The sequence below is a fragment of the Bombina bombina genome, chromosome 4, assembly GCF_027579735.1.
Source record: "Bombina bombina isolate aBomBom1 chromosome 4, aBomBom1.pri, whole genome shotgun sequence".
Taxonomy (NCBI): domain Eukaryota; kingdom Metazoa; phylum Chordata; class Amphibia; order Anura; family Bombinatoridae; genus Bombina; species Bombina bombina.
This window is the reverse complement of record NC_069502.1, coordinates 1,152,559,983-1,152,580,792: the sequence shown is the minus strand read 5'-3', so window position 1 is coordinate 1,152,580,792 and position 20,810 is coordinate 1,152,559,983. Positions and strand designations below refer to the sequence as shown.

At 37.4% G+C, this 20,810-nt stretch overlaps 1 protein-coding gene across 1 annotated transcript in view; it reads left to right on the top strand.

The window, feature by feature from the left end:
- Nucleotides 1-20,810, top strand: part of CAPN8 (calpain 8) — a 189,581-nt gene that overhangs the window by 122,568 nt on the left and 46,203 nt on the right. Inside the window, exons 6-11 of the mRNA XM_053712588.1 lie at nt 359-442; nt 533-618; nt 6,055-6,129; nt 7,459-7,619; nt 15,566-15,741; nt 16,398-16,409. Coding sequence (XP_053568563.1) covers nt 359-442; nt 533-618; nt 6,055-6,129; nt 7,459-7,619; nt 15,566-15,741; nt 16,398-16,409 — 594 coding nt within the window. The remainder of the gene's footprint in view (nt 1-358; nt 443-532; nt 619-6,054; nt 6,130-7,458; nt 7,620-15,565; nt 15,742-16,397; nt 16,410-20,810) is intronic.

Below are 20,810 nucleotides of genomic sequence, written 5' to 3'. Positions count from 1 at the left end.
AATTGTTCCCCATGTGCCATGTAGATTACAAACAGTATGATTTGCCTATATACATTAATTGTCCCCCATGTGCCATGTAGATTACAAACAGTATGATTTGTCTATATATATTAATTGTTCCCCATGTGCCATGTAGATTACAAACAGTATGATTTGTCTATATATATTAATTGTTCCCCATGTGCCATGTAGATTACAAACAGTATGATTTGCTTATATATTAATTGTTCCCCATGTACCATGTAGATTACAAACAGTATGATTTGCTTATATATATTAATTGTTCCCCATGTGCCATGTAGATAACAAACAGTATGATTTGCCTATATATATTATTTGTTCCCTATGTGCCATGTAGATTACAAATGCCTATGAGACAGAGGACATCACAAGTAGGAAACTTGTAAAAGGACATGCTTATTCTGTGACTGGAGCAGAAGAGGTAAGGTTAACATGTGGCAGTGTTTTTTTAGACAGTTAATATGTTTTTCTATCCCCATTGGGAACTTACTGTGCATTTTATAATATCCAGGTTGACTATCGTGGCCGTAAAGTGAAGCTGATCCGGCTGAGGAACCCGTGGGGTGAAGTTGAGTGGACAGGACCTTGGAGTGATGAGTAAGATTATGGCCTCGATCCGATATGCAGCGTCGCCCGCAAAAGCCGGCAACGCCGAACTTTGCGCGGGTTTGGTATCCTATATACGACGTAACCTAGAAGTTACGCTCGTATATTTCTGCCTTCGGCCATAGTTTTTTGGCCCATAGGCAGGTATACCAAACCCGCGCAGTTTGGTATCCAATATACAGCGTAAGGACTTACGTGGCGAAAATGGAGAAATCTTACTCCATTTTCACCTCGCCACAAAATGCAGCCGTAGTAAGCCTTACGCTGTCTATTGGAGCCCCGTAACTCCCTAAACTACCTGCCAAATAATAACACCTAACGCATGCGCAATGTCTATCTACCTGTCAACCATGATCTGCTCAATAAAACCTAACACCTAATGCATGCGCAATGTCTATCTACCTGTCAACCACTATCTGCTAAATAAAACCTAACACCTAACGCATGCGCAATGTCTATCTACCTGTCAACCGCGATCCCCTGCCGCAATCCCTAATAAAGTATTTAACCCCTAAACCGCCGCTCCCGGACCCCGCCGCCACCTACATTAAAAGTATAACCCCCTAATGTGATCCCCCTACATCGTCGCCAGCTACATTACATACCCCCTAATGTGAGCCCCTTACACCGCCGCCATCTATATTACCTACTCCCTAATGTGAGCGCCTTACACCGCCGCCATCTACATTATCTACCCCCTAATGTGAGCCCCTTACACCGCCGCCATCTACATTACCTACCCCCTAATGTGAGCCGCTTACACCGCCGCCATCTACATTACCTACCCCCTAATGTGAGCCCCTTACACCGCCGCCATCTACATTACCTACCCCCTAATGTGAGCCCCTTACACCGCTGCCATCTACATTACCTACCACCTAATGTGAGCCCCTTACACCACCGCCATCTACATTACCTACCCCCTAATGTGAGCCCCTAACACCGCCACCATCTACATTACCTACCCCCTAATGTGAGCCCCTTACACCGCCGCCATCTATATTACCTACCCCCTAATGTGAGCTCCTACCGCGCCGCCAGCTATATTAAAATTATTAACCCATAATTTAATCCCCCTACACCGCCGCCAGCTATATTAATTACATTAACCCCTAATTTAATCCCCCTTTACCGCCGCCAGCTATATTAATTACATTAACCCCTAATTTAATCCCCCTACCCCGCCGCCAGCTATATTAATTACATTAACCCCTAATTTAATCCCCCTATACTGCCGCCAGCTATATTAATTACATTAACCCCTAATTTAATCCCCCTACCCGCCGCCAGCTATATTAATTACATTAACCCCTAATTTAATCCCCCTATACCGCCGCCAGCTATATTAAATTAATTAACCCCTAATCTAATCCCCCTACACCGCCGCCAGCTATATTAACTATATTAACCCTAATTATATTAGGGTTAATATAGTTAATATAGTATTAACCCTAATTATATTAGGGTTAATATAGTTAATATCGTTATTATATTATATATATATTAAGTATAATAACCCTATCTAACTCTAACATCCCTAACTAAATTCTTATTAAAATAAATCTAATTAATATTAATATTATTAATTAAAATATTCCTATTTAAATCTAAATTCTTACCTATAAAATAAACCCTAAGATATCTACAATATAATTAATAATTACATTGTAGCTATTTTAGGGTTTATATTTATTTTACAGGTAACTTGGAATTTATTTTAACTAGGTACAATAGCTATTAAATAGTTAATAACTATTTAATAGCTACCTAGTTAAAATAATTACCAATTTACCTATAAAATAAATCCTAACCTAAGTTACAAATACACCTACACTATCAATAAATTAAATAAACTACAAATATCTAAACTAAAATACAATAAAATAAAAAAAACTAAATTACAAAAACAAACAAACACTAAATTACAAAAAATAAAAAAAGATTACAAGATTTTTAAGCTAATTACACCTATTCTAAGCCCCCTAATAAAATAATAAAGCCCCCCAAAATAAAAAAAAAATCCCTACCCTATTCTAAATTAAAAAAGTTAACAGCTCTATTACCTTACCAGCCCTTAAAAGGGCCTTTTGCGGGGCATGCCCCAAAGAAATCAGCTCTTTTGCCTGTAAAAAAACACAATACCACCCCCCAACATTACAACCCACCACCCACATACCCCTACTCTAACCCAAACCCCCCTTAAATAAACCTAACACTACCCCCATGAAGATCTCCCTACCTTGTCTTCACCCAGCCGGGCAGAACTCTTCATCCGATCCGGGCGATGTCTTCAATCAAGCGGCAGAGAAGAAGTCTTCCATCCGGCAATGTCTTCATCCAATCGGCAAAGAAGAAGTCTTCCATCCGGCAATGTCTTCAATCAAGCGGCAGAGAAGAGGTCCTCCATTGGGCGAAGTTTTCTTCCAAGCGGCATCTTCAATCTTCTTTCTTCGCTCCTCCGACGCGGAACATCCATACGGCACGACAACTTCCCGACGAATGAGGTTCCTTTAAATGACGTCATCTAAGATGGCGTCCGTCAAATTCCGATATGCTGATAGGATTCTATCAGCCAATCGGAATTAAGGTAGAAAAATCTGATTGGCTGATTGAATCAGCCAATCAGATTCAAGTTCAATCCGATTGGCTGATTGTGGGTGGTGGGTTGTAATGTTGGGGGGTGGTATTGTGGTTTTTTTTACAGGCAAAAGAGCTGATTTCTTTGGGGCATGCCCCGCAAAAGGCCCTTTTAAGGGCTGGTAAGGTAATAGAGCTGTTAACTTTTTTAATTTAGAATAGGGTAGGGAATTTTTTTTATTTTGGGGGGCTTTATTATTTTATTAGGGGGCTTAGAATAGGTGTAATTAGCTTAAAAATCTTGTAATCTTTTTTTATTTTTTGTAATTTAGTGTTTGTTTTTGTAATTTAGTTTAGTTTATTTTATTGTATTTTAGTTTAGATATTTGTAGTATATTTAATTTATTGATAGTGTAGGTGTATTTGTAACTTAGGTTAGGATTTATTTTACAGGTAAATTGGTAATTATTTTAACTAGGTAGCTATTAAATAGTTATTAACTATTTAATAGCTATTGTACCTAGTTAAAATAAATACCAAGTTAACTGTAAAATAAATATAAACCCTAAAATAGCTACAATGTAATTATTAATTATATTGTAGCTATCTTAGGGTTTATTTTATAGGTAAGTATTTAGATTTAAATAGGAATATTTTAATTAATAATATTAATATTAATTAGATTTATTTTAATGAGAATTTAGTTAGGCATGTTAGAGTTAGATAGGGTTATTATACTTAATATATATATAATATAATAACGATATTAACTATATTAACCCTAATATAATTAGGGTTAATATAGTTAATATATATAATATAATAACTATATTAACTATATTAACCCTAATATAATTAGGGTTAATATAGCTGGCGGCGGTGTAGGGGGATTAGATTAATACAGCTGGCGGCGGTATAGGGGGATTAGATTAGGGGTTAATTAATTTAATATAGCTGGCGGCGGTATAGGGGGATTAAATTAGGGGTTAATGTAATTAATATAGCTGGCGGCGGGTAGGGGGATTAAATTAGGGGTTAATGTAATTAATATAGCTGGCGGCGGTATAGGGGGATTAAATTAGGGGTTAATGTAATTAATATAGCTGGCAGCGGGGTAGGGGATTAAATTAGGGGTTAATGTAATTAATATAGCTGGTGGCGGTATAGGGGGATTAAATTAGGGGTTAATGTAATTAATATAGCTGGCGGCGGTGTAGGGGGATTAAATTAGGGGTTAATAATTTTAATATAGCTGGCGGCGCGGTAGGAGCTCACATTAGGGGGTAGGTAATAAAGATGGCGGCGGTGTAAGGGGCTCACATTAGGGGGTAGGTAATGTAGATGGCGGCGGTGTAAGGGGCTCACATTAGGGGGTAGGTAATGTAGATGGCGGCGGTGTAAGAGGCTCACATTAGGGGGTAGGTAATGTAGATGGAGGCGGTGTAAGGGGCTCACATTAGGGGGTAGGTAAAATAGATGGCGGCGGTGTAAGGGGCTCACATTAGGGGGTATGTAATGTAGCTGGCGACGGTGTAGGGGGATCACATTAGGGGGTTATACTTTTAATGTAGGTGGCGGCGGGGTCCGGGAGCGGCAGTTTAGGGGTTAATACATTTTTTATTGTTAGGATAGTGAGGGGGGATAGCGGATAGAGGGTTAGACGTGTCGGGCTATGTTTGGGAGGCGTGTTAGACAGTATGGGTGATTTTATAACTTAGTCAGGTTTTGTAGGCGCCGGCAGTTTCTAAAGTGCCGTAAGTCACTGGCGACTCCAGAAATTTGTACTTACGCAGATTTCTGGACATCGCTGGTTTATCCGACTTACGGCACTTTAGCCTCTGACGGGGCCGTATATGGGATAGCTCGAGTTGCGAGCTGAAACTACGGGCGGCGGGGGTTCCGTCGCTTGCACCGCAAACTACGATCTTTATCGGATCACACCCTAAGTGTTTAATATTAAGGACTAGATTACAAGTGGAATTTCTAGCCCTATTGTGTATTAACACTGCTAGAGAGCAATCAATAGCACTTCTATTTTTCCACTCATATTAAGTCGAAAGTTATTTGTTATTGCTTGATTGCTAGTCTAACATGCGCTAACATCTGCATATCGTATGGTGCGGTGCGCTAAATCCCTCACATAATAGCGCAATTAAATTTATGTCGGATTTCACTTGAGTGCTGAGCCGGTGGAGCACAAAAATCTCTTCAAGTAGTAGAGTTCTTAATTTAATTCTTTGCTATACTATTTTAATGAAACTTAATTTTTTTTCTTTCAGATAGAGCATGCAATTTTAAGCAACTTTCTAATTTACTCCTATTATCAATTTTTCTTCGTTCTCTTGCTACCTTTATTTATTTTTGGTTCAGCACCTTGGTAGAGCTTGCTGATTGGTTTGCTACATTTAGCCACCAAACAGCAAGTGCTACCCAGGTGCTGAACCAAAAATAGGCCGTCTCTTAAGTTTACATTCCTGCTTTTTCAAATAAAGATAGCATGAGAATGAAGACTGATTATTGGCGTAAATTAGAAAGTTGCTTAAAGTTGCTGCTCTATTTGAATCATGAAAGAAAAAAATGTGGATTTAGTGTCCCTTTATGCATCAAAGACTTTACACATACACCTTTGATCCCTTCCCTGTCCTGCCCCTTGTCATTTACCATATTAATTGTGCCACAAACCATTTTTTTTCTTTAATAAACCTTTGTTTTACATAACTACCTTTTATACACATTAATGCAATTATATCTTCCCATTAACTATGTATCTTTACAGGGTCATCGTTTTATCTACAATACTGTACATGGTATATAGGTGCTAATACTACTGTTTTATATCTACCCTGGCAGAGCTCCTGAGTGGAATTCTGTTGACCCTAAGGTGAAAGCTGCCCTTGACAAACAGTCGGATGACGGGGAATTTTGGTGAGAACAGAGTTTATTATCTGCATTTTCTACCCCTGACTTCTTAATGCCCAATAACTGTATAAAATGATAATACAGTTTTCTATGTAAAAAGGATGTTAAGTGCAGGTCTTTATAACTTTAAATATAAAACTACATTATTTCTTACAACAGTTACTTGACTTGTGAACCCCATTTTTAATAAAATTAAAATGGGCTTTTTTCCCCTGGCACATATACTGCCCCCTAAATCCTACTGCCCTAGACACATGTCTAGTCATCCTAGGCCAAAATACTTACATTCTTTGCTTCTACTATCAAATACATTCTGGCTGGAAATATGGATCTCTTTCAAGTCTCTTACAACTCTATAAGTATGTTTGCTGCTTGAATAGCAATATTGTTCATAGTATTAAAAAATCCTCCCGGAATCAGGCACATACAATATTCAGTTTGGAGAAGTGGAAGGTTAGACAAAATACCTTGGAGAGCCACACTGTGGCGTGGCCCCAAAGCCTTAAGGTGGAGAAGCCTGCAATAAAGGACTTTAATTGGTTTAAAAAGACAAAGCAGAAATCTGAATAAACAAATCTTATAGGCCAAACTATTTTCACCCAGCAGTTATGTTAATCTTTCTAAATAATAATAGATGGTCAGATGCAGTATGCAGAGTTCCGTGTCTTCTGTCAATTAAATTACTATTATTATATTCCAAAAAGTCAGCTACACTTTAGTCATCTTAAAGTCTTACTTTAGATTAAGCCTACTGTCTGCAACCCTTTCTATATCATGCAGCAGTAACAGTAAAAAGTTATTTTAAAATAAATATTGTTTCTGGTCACTTTGAAATGACTGCCAAGCTACGCCCACTGATGACATCATGACCTGGGCTGCATCTATCCACTCTGCTGAATAGCATTAAAAATCTTTTGAATACAACTAGTGAGTCTTTTGTAACTAGTGAGCCTTTTATGCAGCCCAAATCATGATGTCATCAGTGGGTGGAGTTTGGCAGCCATTTCATAGTGGCCAGAATTAATATTCATTTTAAAATAACTTTTTTTTACTGTTCCTGCTGCATGATATAGAAAGGACTTCAGGAGGCTATTTGCAGCTTAATCTAAGGTAAGACTTTAAGATGACTAAGGTGGACTATCCCTTTAATTACTCCCTGTATTAATGTCCAATAAACTGCTGTACCAATAAAAGAGACTGTATAATTGTTATTTATTGATGACTGTTTATGATCACAATGTTAAGCTTGCACAGAACAGTTATAGACAGATTATCTTTCTGATTATAAGCATTGTTTGAGTATTTGACTCTGAACCAGTGCCTTGTTGCACACAGGATGTCCTTTACAGACTTTCTGCAAGAGTACTCACGGCTGGAGATATGCAACCTGAGCCCTGATACCCTGACCAGCAAGGAGCAACATAAGTGGGAAGTGACTTTGTTTAATGGTTCCTGGACACGAGGGTCTACTGCAGGCGGCTGTCAGAACTACCCTAGTAAGGCTGTATTATGTATGGCATGAAAATGGCATTTTTCATAAAACTTATGTTAAGTGGAGAAGGCAGACCAAGGCCCTTTAGTGACAATATTTGAAAGTGGTTATAGGAAGCCTGTATCATAAAGGGCTGGATATGCTGCCACAGAGTATAAAACAGCCACACTGTAATTCTAACTTTACAATTAAAGGGATATTAAACACTAAATACATTTCAAACACTGCAGCAATAAAACACAGTGAAAACTAGGGGCGCGATCCGATATACGGCGCAGGTTTCGGCGCAAGCGTGGAAACCTGCGCCGCCCGTAGTTTCACCTCGCACATTGGGCTATCACATATACGGCGCCGACAGTTGCTAAAGTGCCGTAAGTCGGACAAACTAGCGATGTCCAGAAATAAGCGTAACTACAAATTTCTGGAGTCGCCAGTGACTTACGGCACTTTAGAAACTGGTGCCTAAAAAAACTAACTAAAGTCTTAAATCTCCCGTAACTGTCTAACACGCCTCCCAAAAATAGCCCGACACGTATACCCGCAATCCCCCCTCTCACTCCTAACAATAAATGTATTAACCCCTAATCTGATCCCCCTACACCGCCGCCACCTACATAAAATATATTATCCCCTAAACTTAAGTCTAACCCTAACACCCCCTAACTTAATTATTATTTAAATAAATCTAAATAATATTAATATTATTAACTAAATTATTCCTATTTAAAACTAAATACTTACCTATAAAATAAACCCTAACGGCTAGATTTAGAGTTTTGTCGGTAACAACCCGAAAAGCTAACGCTGGCTTTTTTCTGCCCGCACCATAAAAATAACTCTGGTATTGAGAGTCCACATAAAGGCTGCGTTAGGCTCCAAAAAAGGAGCGTAGAGCATATTTAACGCAGCTTCAACTCTCGATACCAGAGTTGCTTACGCAAGCTGCCAGCCTCAAAAACGTGCTCGTGCACAATTCCCCCATAGAAAACAATGGGACTGTTTGAGCTGAAAAAAAACCTAACACCTGCAAAAAAGCCGCGTTCAGCTCCTAACAAAGCCCCATTGTTTGCTATGGGGAAACACTTCCTACGTCTGCACCTAACACTCTAACATGTACCCCGAGTCTAAACACCCCTAACCTTACACTTATTAACCCCTATTCTGCCGCCCCCGCTATTGCTGACCCCTGTATATTATTTTTAACCCCTAATCTGCCGCTCCGTAAACCGCCGCTACTTACATTATCCCTATGTACCCCTAATCTGCTGCCCCTAACACCGCCGACCCCTATATTATATTTATTAATCCCTAATCTGACCCCCACAACGTCGCCTCCACCTGCCTACACTTATTAACCCCTAATCTGCCGAGCGGACCGCACCGCTATCATAATAAAGTTATTAACCCCTAATCCGCCTCACTAACCCTATAATAAATAGTATTAACCCCTAATCTGCCCTCCCTAAAATCGCCGACACCTAACTTCAAACATTAACCCCTAATCTGCCGACTGGAGCTCACCGCTATTCTCATAAATGTATTAACCCCTAAAGCTAAGTCTAACCCTAACACTAACACCCCCCTAACTTAAATATAATTTAAATCTAACGAAATAAATTAACTCTTATTAAATAAATTATTCCTATTTAAAGCTAAATACTTACCTGTAAAATAAATCCTAATATAGCTACAATATAAATTATAATTATATTGTAGCTATTTTAGGATTAATATTTATTTTACAGGTAACTTTGTATTTATTTTAACCAGGTACAATAGCTATTAAATAGTTAAGAACTATTTAATAGCTAAAATAGTTAAAATAATTACAAAATTACCTGTAAAATAAATCCTAACCTAAATTACAATTAAACCTAACACTATACTATCATTAAATTAATTAAATAAAATACCTACAATTACCTACAATTAAACCTAACACTACACTATCAATAAATTAATTAAATACAATATGTACAAATAACTACAATGAAATAAACTAACTAAAGTACAAAAAATAAAAAAGAACTAAGTTACAAAAAATAAAAAAATATTTACAAACATAAGAAAAATATTACAACAATTTTAAACTAATTACACCTACTCTAAGCCCCCTAATAAAATAACAAAGACCCCCAAAATAAAAAATGCCCTACCCTAATCTAAATTACTAAAGTTCAAAGCTCTTTTACCTTACCAGCCCTGAACAGGGCCCTTTGCGGGGCATGCCCCAAGAAGTTCAGCTCTTTTGCCTGTAAAAAAAAACATACAATACCCCCCCCAACATTACAACCCACCACCCACATACCCCTAATCTAACCCAAACCCCCCTTAAATAAACCTAACACTAAGCCCCTGAAGATCATCCTACCTTGTCTTCACCTCACCAGGTATCACCGATCCGTCCTGGCTCCAAAATCTTCATCCAACCCAAGCGGGGGCTGGCGATCCATCATCCGGCTGAAGTCTTCTATCATCCGGCGGCTGAAGAGGTCCAGAAGAGGCTCCAAAGTCTTCATCCTATCCGGGAAGAAGAGTAGATCCGGACCGGCAACCATCATCTTCCAAGCGGCATCTTCTATCTTCATCCGATGAGGACCGGCTCCATCCTGAAGACCTCCACCGCGGACCCATCTTCATCCGGCGACGTCCAACTGAAGAATGACGGTTCCTTTAAGGGACGTCATCCAAGATGGCGTCCCTCGAATTCCGATTGGCTGATAGGATTCTATCAGCCAATCAGAATTAAGGTAGGAATATTCTGATTGGCTGATGGAATCAGCCAATCAGAATCAAGATCAATCCGATTGGCTGATCCAATCAGCCAATCAGATTGAGCTCACATTCTATTGGCTGTTCCGATCAGAATCCTATCAGCCAATCGGAATTCGAGGGACGCCATCTTGGATGACGTCCCTTAAAGGAACCGTCATTCTTCAGTTGGACGTCGCCGGATGAAGATGGGTCCGCGGTGGAGGTCTTCAGGATGGAGCCGGTCCTCATCGGATGAAGATAGAAGATGCCGCTTGGAAGATGATGGTTGCCGGTCTGGATCTACTCTTCTTCCCGGATAGGATGAAGACTTTGGAGCCTCTTCTGGACCTCTTCAGCCGCCGGATGATAGAAGACTTCAGCCGGATGATGGATCACCAGCCCCCGCTTGGGTTGGATGAAGATTTTGGAGCCAGGACGGATCGGTGATACCTGGTGAGGTGAAGACAAGGTAGGATGATCTTCAGGGGCTTAGTGTTAGGTTTATTTAAGGGGGGTTTGGGTTAGATTAGGGGTATGTGGGTGGTGGGTTGTAATGTTGGGGGGGGGGGTATTGTATGTTTTTTTTTTACAGGCAAAAGAGCTGAACTTCTTGGGGCATGCCCCGCAAAGGGCCCTGTTCAGGGCTGGTAAGGTAAAAGAGCTTTGAACTTTAGTAATTTAGAATAGGGTAGGGCATTTTTTATTTTGGGGGTCTTTGTTATTTTATTAGGGGGCTTAGAGTAGGTGTAATTAGTTTAAAATTGTTGTAATATTTTTCTTATGTTTGTAAATATTCTTTTATTTTTTGTAACTTAGTTCTTTTTTATTTTTTGTTCTTTAGTTAGTTTATTTCATTGTAGTTATTTGTAGATATTGTATTTAATTAATGTATTGATAGTGTAGTGTTAGGTTTAATTGTAGGTAATTGTAGATTGTATTTAATTAATTTAATGATAGTATAGTGTTAGGTTTAATTGTAACTTAGGTTAGGATTTATTTTACAGGTAATTTTGTTATTATTTGAACTAGGTAACTATTAAATAGTTCTTAACTATTTAATAGCTATTGTACCTGGTTAAAATAATTACAAAGTTGCCTGTAAAATAAATATTAATCCTAAAATAGCTACAATGTAATTATTAGTTATATTGTAGCAATATTAGGGTTTATTTTACAGGTAAGTATTTAGCTTTAAATAGGAATAAGTTATTTAATAAGAGTTAATTAATTTCGTTAGATTAAAATTATATTTAATTTAGGGGGGTGTTAGTGTTAGTGTTAGACTTAGCTTTAGGGGTTAATACATTTATTAGAATAGCGGTGAGCTCCGGTCGGCAGATTAGGGGTTAATAATTGAAGTTAGGTGTCGGCGATGTTAGGGAGGGCAGATTAGGGGTTAATACTATTTATTATAGGGTTAGTGAGGCGGATTAGGGGTTAATAACTTTATTATAGTAGCGGTGCGGTCCGCTCGGCAGATTAGGGGTTAATAAGTGTAGGCAGGTGGAGGCGACTTTGAGGGGGGCAGATTAGGGGTTAATAAATATAATATAGGGGTCGGCGGTGTTAGGGGCAGCAGATTAGGGGTACATAGCTATAATGTAGGTGGCGGCGCTTTGCGGTCGGCAGATTAGGGGTTAATTATTGTAGGTAGCTGGCAGCGACGTTGAGGGGGGCAGGTTAGGGGTTAATAAATATAATACAGGGGTCGGCGGTGTTAGGGGCAGCAGATTAGGGGTACATAAGGATAACGTAGGTGGCGGTCGGCAGATTAGGGGTTAAAAAAATTTAATCGAGTTGCTGCGATGTGGGGGGGCCTCGGTTTAGGGGTACATAGGTAGTTTATGGGTGTTAGTGTACTTTAGAGCACAGTAGTTAAGAGCTTTATGAACCGGCGTTAGCCCAGAAAGCTCTTAACTACTGACTTTTTTCTGCGGCTGGAGTTTTGTCGTTAGATTTCTAACGCTCACTTCAGACACGACTCTAAATACCGGAGTTAGAAAAATCCCATTGAAAAGATAGGATACGCAATTGACGTAAGGGGATCTGCGGTATGGAAAAGTCGCGGCTGAAAAGTGAGCGTTAGACCCTATTTTGAGTGACTTCAAATACCGGAGGTAGCCTAAAACCAGCGTTAGGAGCCTCTAACGCTGGTTTTCACGGCTACCGCCAAACTCCAAATCTAGCCGTAAGATAGCTACAATATAATTAATAATTACATTGTAGCTATTTTAGGGTTTATATTTATTTTACAGGCACCTTTGTATTTATTTTAACTAGGTACAATAGCTATTAAATAGTTAATAACTATTTAATAGCTACCTAGTTAAAATAATTACAAAATTACCTGTAAAATAAATCCTAACCTAAGTTACAAATACACCTAACACTACACTATCAATAAATTAATTAAATAAACTACAATTATCTAAACTAAAATACAATTAAATAAACTAAACTATATTACAAAAACAAACAAACACTAAATTACAAAAAATAAAAAAAGATTACAAGAATTTTAAGCTAATTACACCTAATCTAAGCCCCCTAATAAAATAAAAAAGCCCCCCAAAATAATAAAATTTCCCTACCCTAAACTAAATTACAAAAGTAATCAGCTCTATTACCAGCCCTTAAAAGGACCTTTTGCGGGGCATTGCCCCAAAGTAATCAGCTCTTTTACCTGTAAAAAAAAGAACAATCCCCCCCATTACAACCCACACACCCCTACTCTAAAACCCACCCGATCCCCCCTTAAGAAAACCTAAGTCTAACCCCCAAGTGATCTTTACCTGTCCTGAAGACCGGCGGAGAAGATCCTGTTCCAGGCGGTGAAGTCTTCTTCCAAGCGGCGACCTCTTCTTCTTCCAGGAACCAGCCATTTAATATAGGTGGCGGCGGTGTAGGGGGATCAGATTAGGGGTTAATAAATTTAATATAGCTGGCGGCGGTGTAGGGGGCTCAGATTAGGGGTTAATATAGTTAATATAGGTGGCGGCGGTGTAGGGGGATCAGATTAGGGGTTAATAAATTTAATATAGGTGGCGGCAGTGTAGGGGGCTCAGATTAGGGGTTAATATAGTTAATATAGGTGGCGGCGGTGTAGGGGGCTCAGATTAGGGGTTAATATAGTTGATATAGGTGGCGGTGTAGGGGGCTCAGATTAGGAGTTAATATAGTTAATATAGGTGGCGGCGGTGTAGGGGGCTCAGATTAGGGGTTAATATAGTTGATATAGGTGGCGGCGGTGTAGGGGGCTCAGATTAGGGGTTAATATAGTTAATATAGGTGGCGGCGGTGTAGGGGGGTCAGATTAGGGGGTAATACATTTAATGTAGGTGGCTGCGGGGTCCGGGAGCGGCGATTTAGGGGTTAAACACTTTATTAGGTATTACGGTGGGGGATTGCGGTTGACAGGTAGATAGACATTGCGCATGCGTTAGGTGTTAGGTTTTATTTTGCAGGCAGTTTAGGGAGTTACGGGGCTCCAATACTCAGCGTAAGGCTTACTACGCCTGCATTTTGTGGCGAGGTGAAAAGAGTAAGATTTCTCCATTTTCGCCACGTAAGTCCTTACGCTGTATATTGGATACCAAACTGCGCGGCTTTTCTATACCAGTCTATGGGCCAAAAAACTACGGCCGAAGGGTGAAATATACGAGCGTAACTTCTATGTTACGCCGTATATAGGATACCAAACCAGCGCAGAATTTGGCGTCCCCGGCTTTTGCAGGCGACGCTGCATATCGGATCGGGCCCTAGATTTCAAACACATGACGGTTCCTATGACTAGAGGGAGGCAAGGAATAACCTCAATACAATTATTATTACATGTATTTAGTGTTTAATGGCCCTTTAATCCAGACCAAAAGTATTAACATCTACTGTGTATGTGGGAGAGACTAAATATTGAACATTGCTGAGCTGGTGCAAATTATATGCATATAAATATAAATATATATATATATATATATATATATATATATTGATATACTGTAGTCTTGCATCTCATCACATTCTTTGTAACATCTTAACATTTTAAAATGTGTCTACCTAAACTTTTTTATATATGAGTCCCTTGTCTAGCTATATATCTATGCTCAGATTATTCATAATCGCAATGTAATGGAACAGAGCAAATGGAGACTAACGTATTTAAAGGGACACTGAGCCCAAATTTTTTCTTTCATTATTCAGATAGAGCATGCAATTTTAAGCAACTTTCTAATTTACTTCTATTATCACATTTTCTTCATTCTCTTGGTATCTTTATTTGAAAAGTAAGAATGTAAGTTTAGGTGGCGGCCCATTTTTGAAGAACAATCTGGGTTGTTCTTGCTGATTGGTGGATTAATTTAACCGACCAATAAACAAGTGCTGTCCAGGGTTCTGATCTAAAAAATAGCGTAGATGCCTTCTTTTTCAAATAAAGATAGCAAGAGAACGAAGAAAAATTGATAATAGGGGTAAATTAGAAAACTGTTTAAAATTGCATGCTCTATCTGAATCACAAAATAAAAAATTTGGGTTCAGTGTCCTTTTAAGGATGTAAAATTTATGCTTTTTTATTTTTGTAAATTGAATCTATTTTGGATTTTTTTTAATAATCTGTATTTTTCTTAATGTTTTTCACAGCATCTGATCATTTCTTCTCTCTTTTGCTGGAAATGGCTTTGCCTTAAATCCACTTTATAAGAAAAGATTAGATACAAAATAACCATATTAGCCAGTGTATTTAAAAAAAAAAAAAAAAAAAAATATTTTGCAAAGAATAAGAAATGTGATGGACAGGCACATTTTTCAGATTCATTATATGCAATGACAGTTGTTATTTTATAAAAATCTGATGAGTATTTACTATTTACACTCAGTGGTGGTTCCAGAAACCAGTAAATAGGGATGACAGCAAACGCTTAGCCTGTAGGCTGAGTCAGAGTCCTGTGGATGGAATCAGCATGGTGGGTTGACATGTATTCAGTGGGCGGAGTTAGCAGGTCAGAATTTGTTACTGACTTGTTGGGTGTGTGGCTAAATAGTCTTGGAAACTTTGTCAGGTAGGGATTGGTTTGTACCTCTTTATTTGCACAATGGGGTTGCAATCTGAAAGATTGGGGTGTTTTTGAACCCCCACTGTTTGTATGTTACTAACAGTTCTTTTATATTGCTGTATAATGATACTGACTTCCTTATACACAGACACATATTGGACCAACCCTCAGTTTAGGCTTAAGCTGGAGGAACCTGATGACGATCACGATGGCGCTGCTCATGAACCATGCTGCACTGTTATTATTGGTCTAATGCAAAAGAATCGCAGGAGACAGAAAAAGATTGGAGAGGACCTGCTTACTATTGGCTACTCACTGTATCAGGTTAGTGTACTTCTGTCTATATACAAACAACTGCAACTATTTTCATACAACTAAATCTAATTACATTTAAAACTAGTGACTGCTGGCCATATTTGTTCCTTTATTTAAATGTAAAATTGAACATTAGTAAAATAAATTACAGTAAACTCCAGAACTTTTGTTGTTTAAAAATGTAGATAATCCCTTTATTACCCATTCCCCAGTTTTGCACAACCAACACAGTTATAATAATATACTTTTTACCTCTGTGATTACCTTGTATCTAAGCCTCTGCAAACTGCCCCCTTATTTCAGTTCTTTTGACAGACTTGCATTTTTAGCCAATCAGTGCTGGCTCCTAGGAGCTTCACATGCCTGAGTTCAATGTTATCTATGTGAAACACATGAACTAACACCCTCTAGTGGTGAAAAACTGTCAAAATTATACATATTGTGCTCATTATGTGCATGCTCCTGATTCTACCTCAGTATGCTCTTATACAAAGGAGCTAAGTTTTAACAAAGGAGATCAAAAGAACGAGCTAAACTTGATAATAAAAGTAAACTGGGATTTGTATTTCTGGGCTAGAGCACTGCTATAAAAGCTTGTCCAGCACTTTGCTGTAGGTTAGTTGGATATTGACTGTATATTTCTTTTTATCTTCTCTCATTTGCAGATCCCTAAAGAGGTACGGCATGAATGAGGATTTGCCAGGAGAATTTTTACAAACCGATACGAAAAACACGATCACCGATTACAGATTAAGATATAGTTTTTGTTTTAACCATATACTTACACTTTCTATTTTATTGCTAGGTTTATTAGCTTGAATTTATTGATTAATTAATTGATATAATATATATATATTAGATTGGCATGTATAATATACAGGTGCCATATATTTGTATTTATTATTCAGCCAACATGTCTTTTTCAAGCATATAATCTCAGAACACTGATGAGACAGCTTTTATATTAAAAAGACTCACAAATGTTTTAGTTTACTTTAAACTACTTTTATTACTAGACATAGGTTGACCCAGTGACAGTGTGGTATAAAATATCATATTTCTGAAATATTTAGAGACTTTCTAATGCAAAAATTACATTATTTATTTTACTAGTGCTAAGAGGTTAAACACATTGGTGACTATGTGTGACTGACACTCCTGGTTGCCTCACCATCTGTGTTATGCTTTGGGATCTGCAATGTTTGGGATCCAAAATGGAAGTTCACCTATATGTTTAATCATTTTGCTCTTTCTTTCTTTCTTTCTTTCTTTCTTTCTTTCTTTCTTTCTTTCTTTCTTTCTTTCTTTCTTTCTTTCTTTCTTTCTTTCTTTCTTTCTTTCTTTCTCTCTTTCTTTCTTTCTCTCTTTCTTTCATTCTTTCTTTCTTTCTTTCTTTCTTTCTTTCTCTCTTTCTTTCTTTCTTTCTTTCTTTCTTTCTTTCTTTCTTTCTTTCTTTCTTTCTTTCTTTCTTTCTTTCTTTCTTTCTTTCTTTCTTTCTTTCTTTCATATATAGCCTTACAGCAAAGAAAGGGGGTGCTAGTGATAATACAGATAGTAATGTTAATCTATATACTCTTTAAAAATACAAATTAGTGATAGTGTATACAATACAAATAGCTGAAAAATAAAATAAAACCAAATAAAATAAAAATAAAAATAAAATCCTCTCTAAATGAGAGAAATCTAAATATAATTACAAAATCAAGGCAAAAATAAGTCCTTTTTAAAAACCAAGTGGAAAGCCCTGGGGTGGCTGCCTCCTCCTCGCCGACTGGTCCACGTATAACTATGAGGAATAGAAGAAAATAGAGGGGCGCCTCATGTGTAGGATCAACAGATATAAAAGCCAGTAATAATAGTAGTAGAGCCAAATGGGTACTCACACACTTCACAAGCACACCAATGTGCTAGTAGTAGCAGGCTGCAGATTCAAATAGGTGTGGCAGCTCACCTCTCAGGTAGTACTGTGATGCTGGAGATGGAATAGGAGACACAGAGAAAAAAAAGCACTACATGTGCAGACTGTTAAAAATATAACTGACAATATTTTCAGTGGTACAGATGGTTACTCACATACTCCATGAGCACACTTATGTGCTGGTAGAAACAAGCTGCACATTTTAGGCAGGTGTAGCAGCTCACCCCAAATCAGATTTCTTGATGCTGTAATCAAATGGCTCCAATAGGTAACACAAAGTCCCAAAAAGGTAGAGAGACTCTTATGTATCAGCAGGGCAGTAGGTAGGTAAAGATATCCACTCAGAGGCGTATTTCCAGTAAAATACAAATATTTATTAAAAACAAAAGTTAAAAACACAACAAAACAAATGCTGTGTTGGGTGGATAAAAAAGGGGTTAACAATTACCCCAATAATGCAACGCGTTTCTCGGTTTTGCACCGTTTCATCAGGCATATATTTGTTCTTATTCCTACCTCTGCTTTATATAGCCAGCTAACAAACATTATCCTCCTTTCAAAGGGGTGTGTTTAACAATTAATCACTGACACCTGTCTAAGGTGGCTAGTCTCCTAATTTATATATCTTACAAAATGTTATGGATATCCAATATACTTATATATATGCAAGAAACTGTCTTTCTATTTGTTATTTAAAATATAATATACGTGTATGTGTACAAAAGACTAACTTTCTATTTGTTGTGGGAATCTGATATACGTATATGTATAAGTGTAGAGGGGATTTTCTTTCTATTCCATCTATTCTATCTCCCAACAGTGATAGTCCATTCCTATACTATATATATTATATAGATCATCCATCAGTAATATCTCCCTATATTCCATAATCCAGACTGATAAAAAATAAAAATAGAAGATAGATCGATACTAGCCCGTATTGTAGATAGAAATATTTCTCCATTCCTGTTATATATCCAAAAGACTTTATGTGTGCATATAAATAAACCATGTGTATGTATTATGCGTGTAAGAGTTTAGTTTCATTTGATTGTATGTTTACATTGTGATAGGCTGCATTTAACAGCGTCCACACTTTTGCACGGATTACACTTCCGGGTATTGGTTTCATAGGGGTTACTATTGGTTGTTACACGTCTTCCCTTAGCCAATAGTAAACGAGCCTCATGGGGGTGTGTGCACATATGTTCGTTACATAGAATACCTTTCAGTATTATGCACAGAGATCGCGCTCCCCTATCAGCTGCAAGTGTCTGCCGTGTGTGGCACCATATTATACATAATGATCGCCTATTTCAGGCCAACTATAACCCAGATGTCTCTTCTAAGAAATATAAATAGTAGACCGAGCGCTAGTAGTAAGATGCCTTAAGCTCACTGGCAAGAGCCCCCTAGTGGACTTGGGATAGAAACTAACTAGAATGAATGAGTGAGCGCTTACAGCTTAAAAGGCTAAGTAATCAATATAGATGAGATAGATAAAAACAGTTTAATACAATGATTAAAAAACAGTCTAGAAAATACAATAGTTCAATCAAACTATTTTAAAACCTACATGATCCATGAGGAACATATAAAAACGCATAAAAACACAATGTGCGTTCTATACTGTATAAAAGATTAAGTAATCACAGCATAATACAAGCAAAGTGTCACAACAATTTTCAGGGAGATATTGGATATTGGTAAGTGGTCACACTTGTGTACCGAATGGGACCTGGTAAGTGGTCACAAATCCATAACTCGTGGAAAGTTAACACATGAGTAAATACACATAAACATAAAACAGTGAAACAACGTGTAAAATAATACGTGAAAAAAATGTGTAGAATAATACGTGAAAAAAATGCGCAAAATAGTGTGAGAAAAATGAGTCACTTAGTGTCCAAATTCAGTGTCAAACATGATGGGGTCCAAAAGTAAATTTATCCAGTGTTGTTAATAAACATATGGTGCAGAAATCAATTCTTAGATGCAAAAATTGTGAAAAAAAACAAAATGTGAAAACGATGGTTCAAAGAGCAAAATATAAACAAGGTCCAAAATTTCTTCTAAACCTGTAAATAAATGAAGAAATAATAGTGCAATAACGTCTAAACAATATAAATGATAATTGGAAATGAGCTCACCAGTATGTCAACGCGTTTCGGCCTTCCTGGCCTTTATCAAGACTATCTAACCCAGATGTCTCTTCCCCATTCTTGAAGAATATAGCTACTAATGGCCTTAAAAATCCCAAAACTTGATTATTTGGCCGGGATACATATGAATTTAACCTCTGTGTTTTTTTTTCTATATCTAGAAATATTCATAGCCGAAAACTTTTTGCAAAATAATCTGTCCTCTTAATGATATGTCCTAACATTGTACTTTATAGGTATTAATGGGGGTCTCTATATTACGGTAGTTTTTCCAATGCTGCACTCCACAAGCAGCATATATGAAATTTATAGCAAAACATTAACCCCATTAACCCAATATTAACTTGGCTCAACTAAATGGTATGCACTGTATCATAAATAGTGCCCTAGTGTTCCGATTTCTTTAGAAAAAATTGTAATTTTTATAATTACATAGTATATTCGATCCCAAAACGTGATAAAAATCGCACATAATAAATATCAAAATAAACCACGATTGTGGAACAAGATACAATCTAAAGTCTAGTATGTGAACATGAAAAAATCAAATCTGGTTCCAATACCCGGAAGTGTAATCCGTGCAAAAGTGTGGACGCTGTTAAATGCAGCCTATCACAATGTAAACATACAATCAAATGAAACTAAACTCTTACACGCATAATACATACACATGGTTTATTTATATGCACACATACAGTCTTTTGGATATATAACAGGAATGGAGAAATATTTCTATCTACAATACGGGCTAGTATCGATCTATCTTCTATTTTTATTTTTTATCAGTCTGGATTATGGAATATAGGGAGATATTACTGATGGATGATCTATATAATATATATAGTATAGGAATGGACTATCACTGTTGGGAGATAGAATAGATGGAATAGAAAGAAAATCCCCTCTACACTTATACATATACGTATATCAGATTCCCACAACAAATAGAAAGTTAGTCTTTTGTACACATACACGTATATTATATTTTAAATAACAAA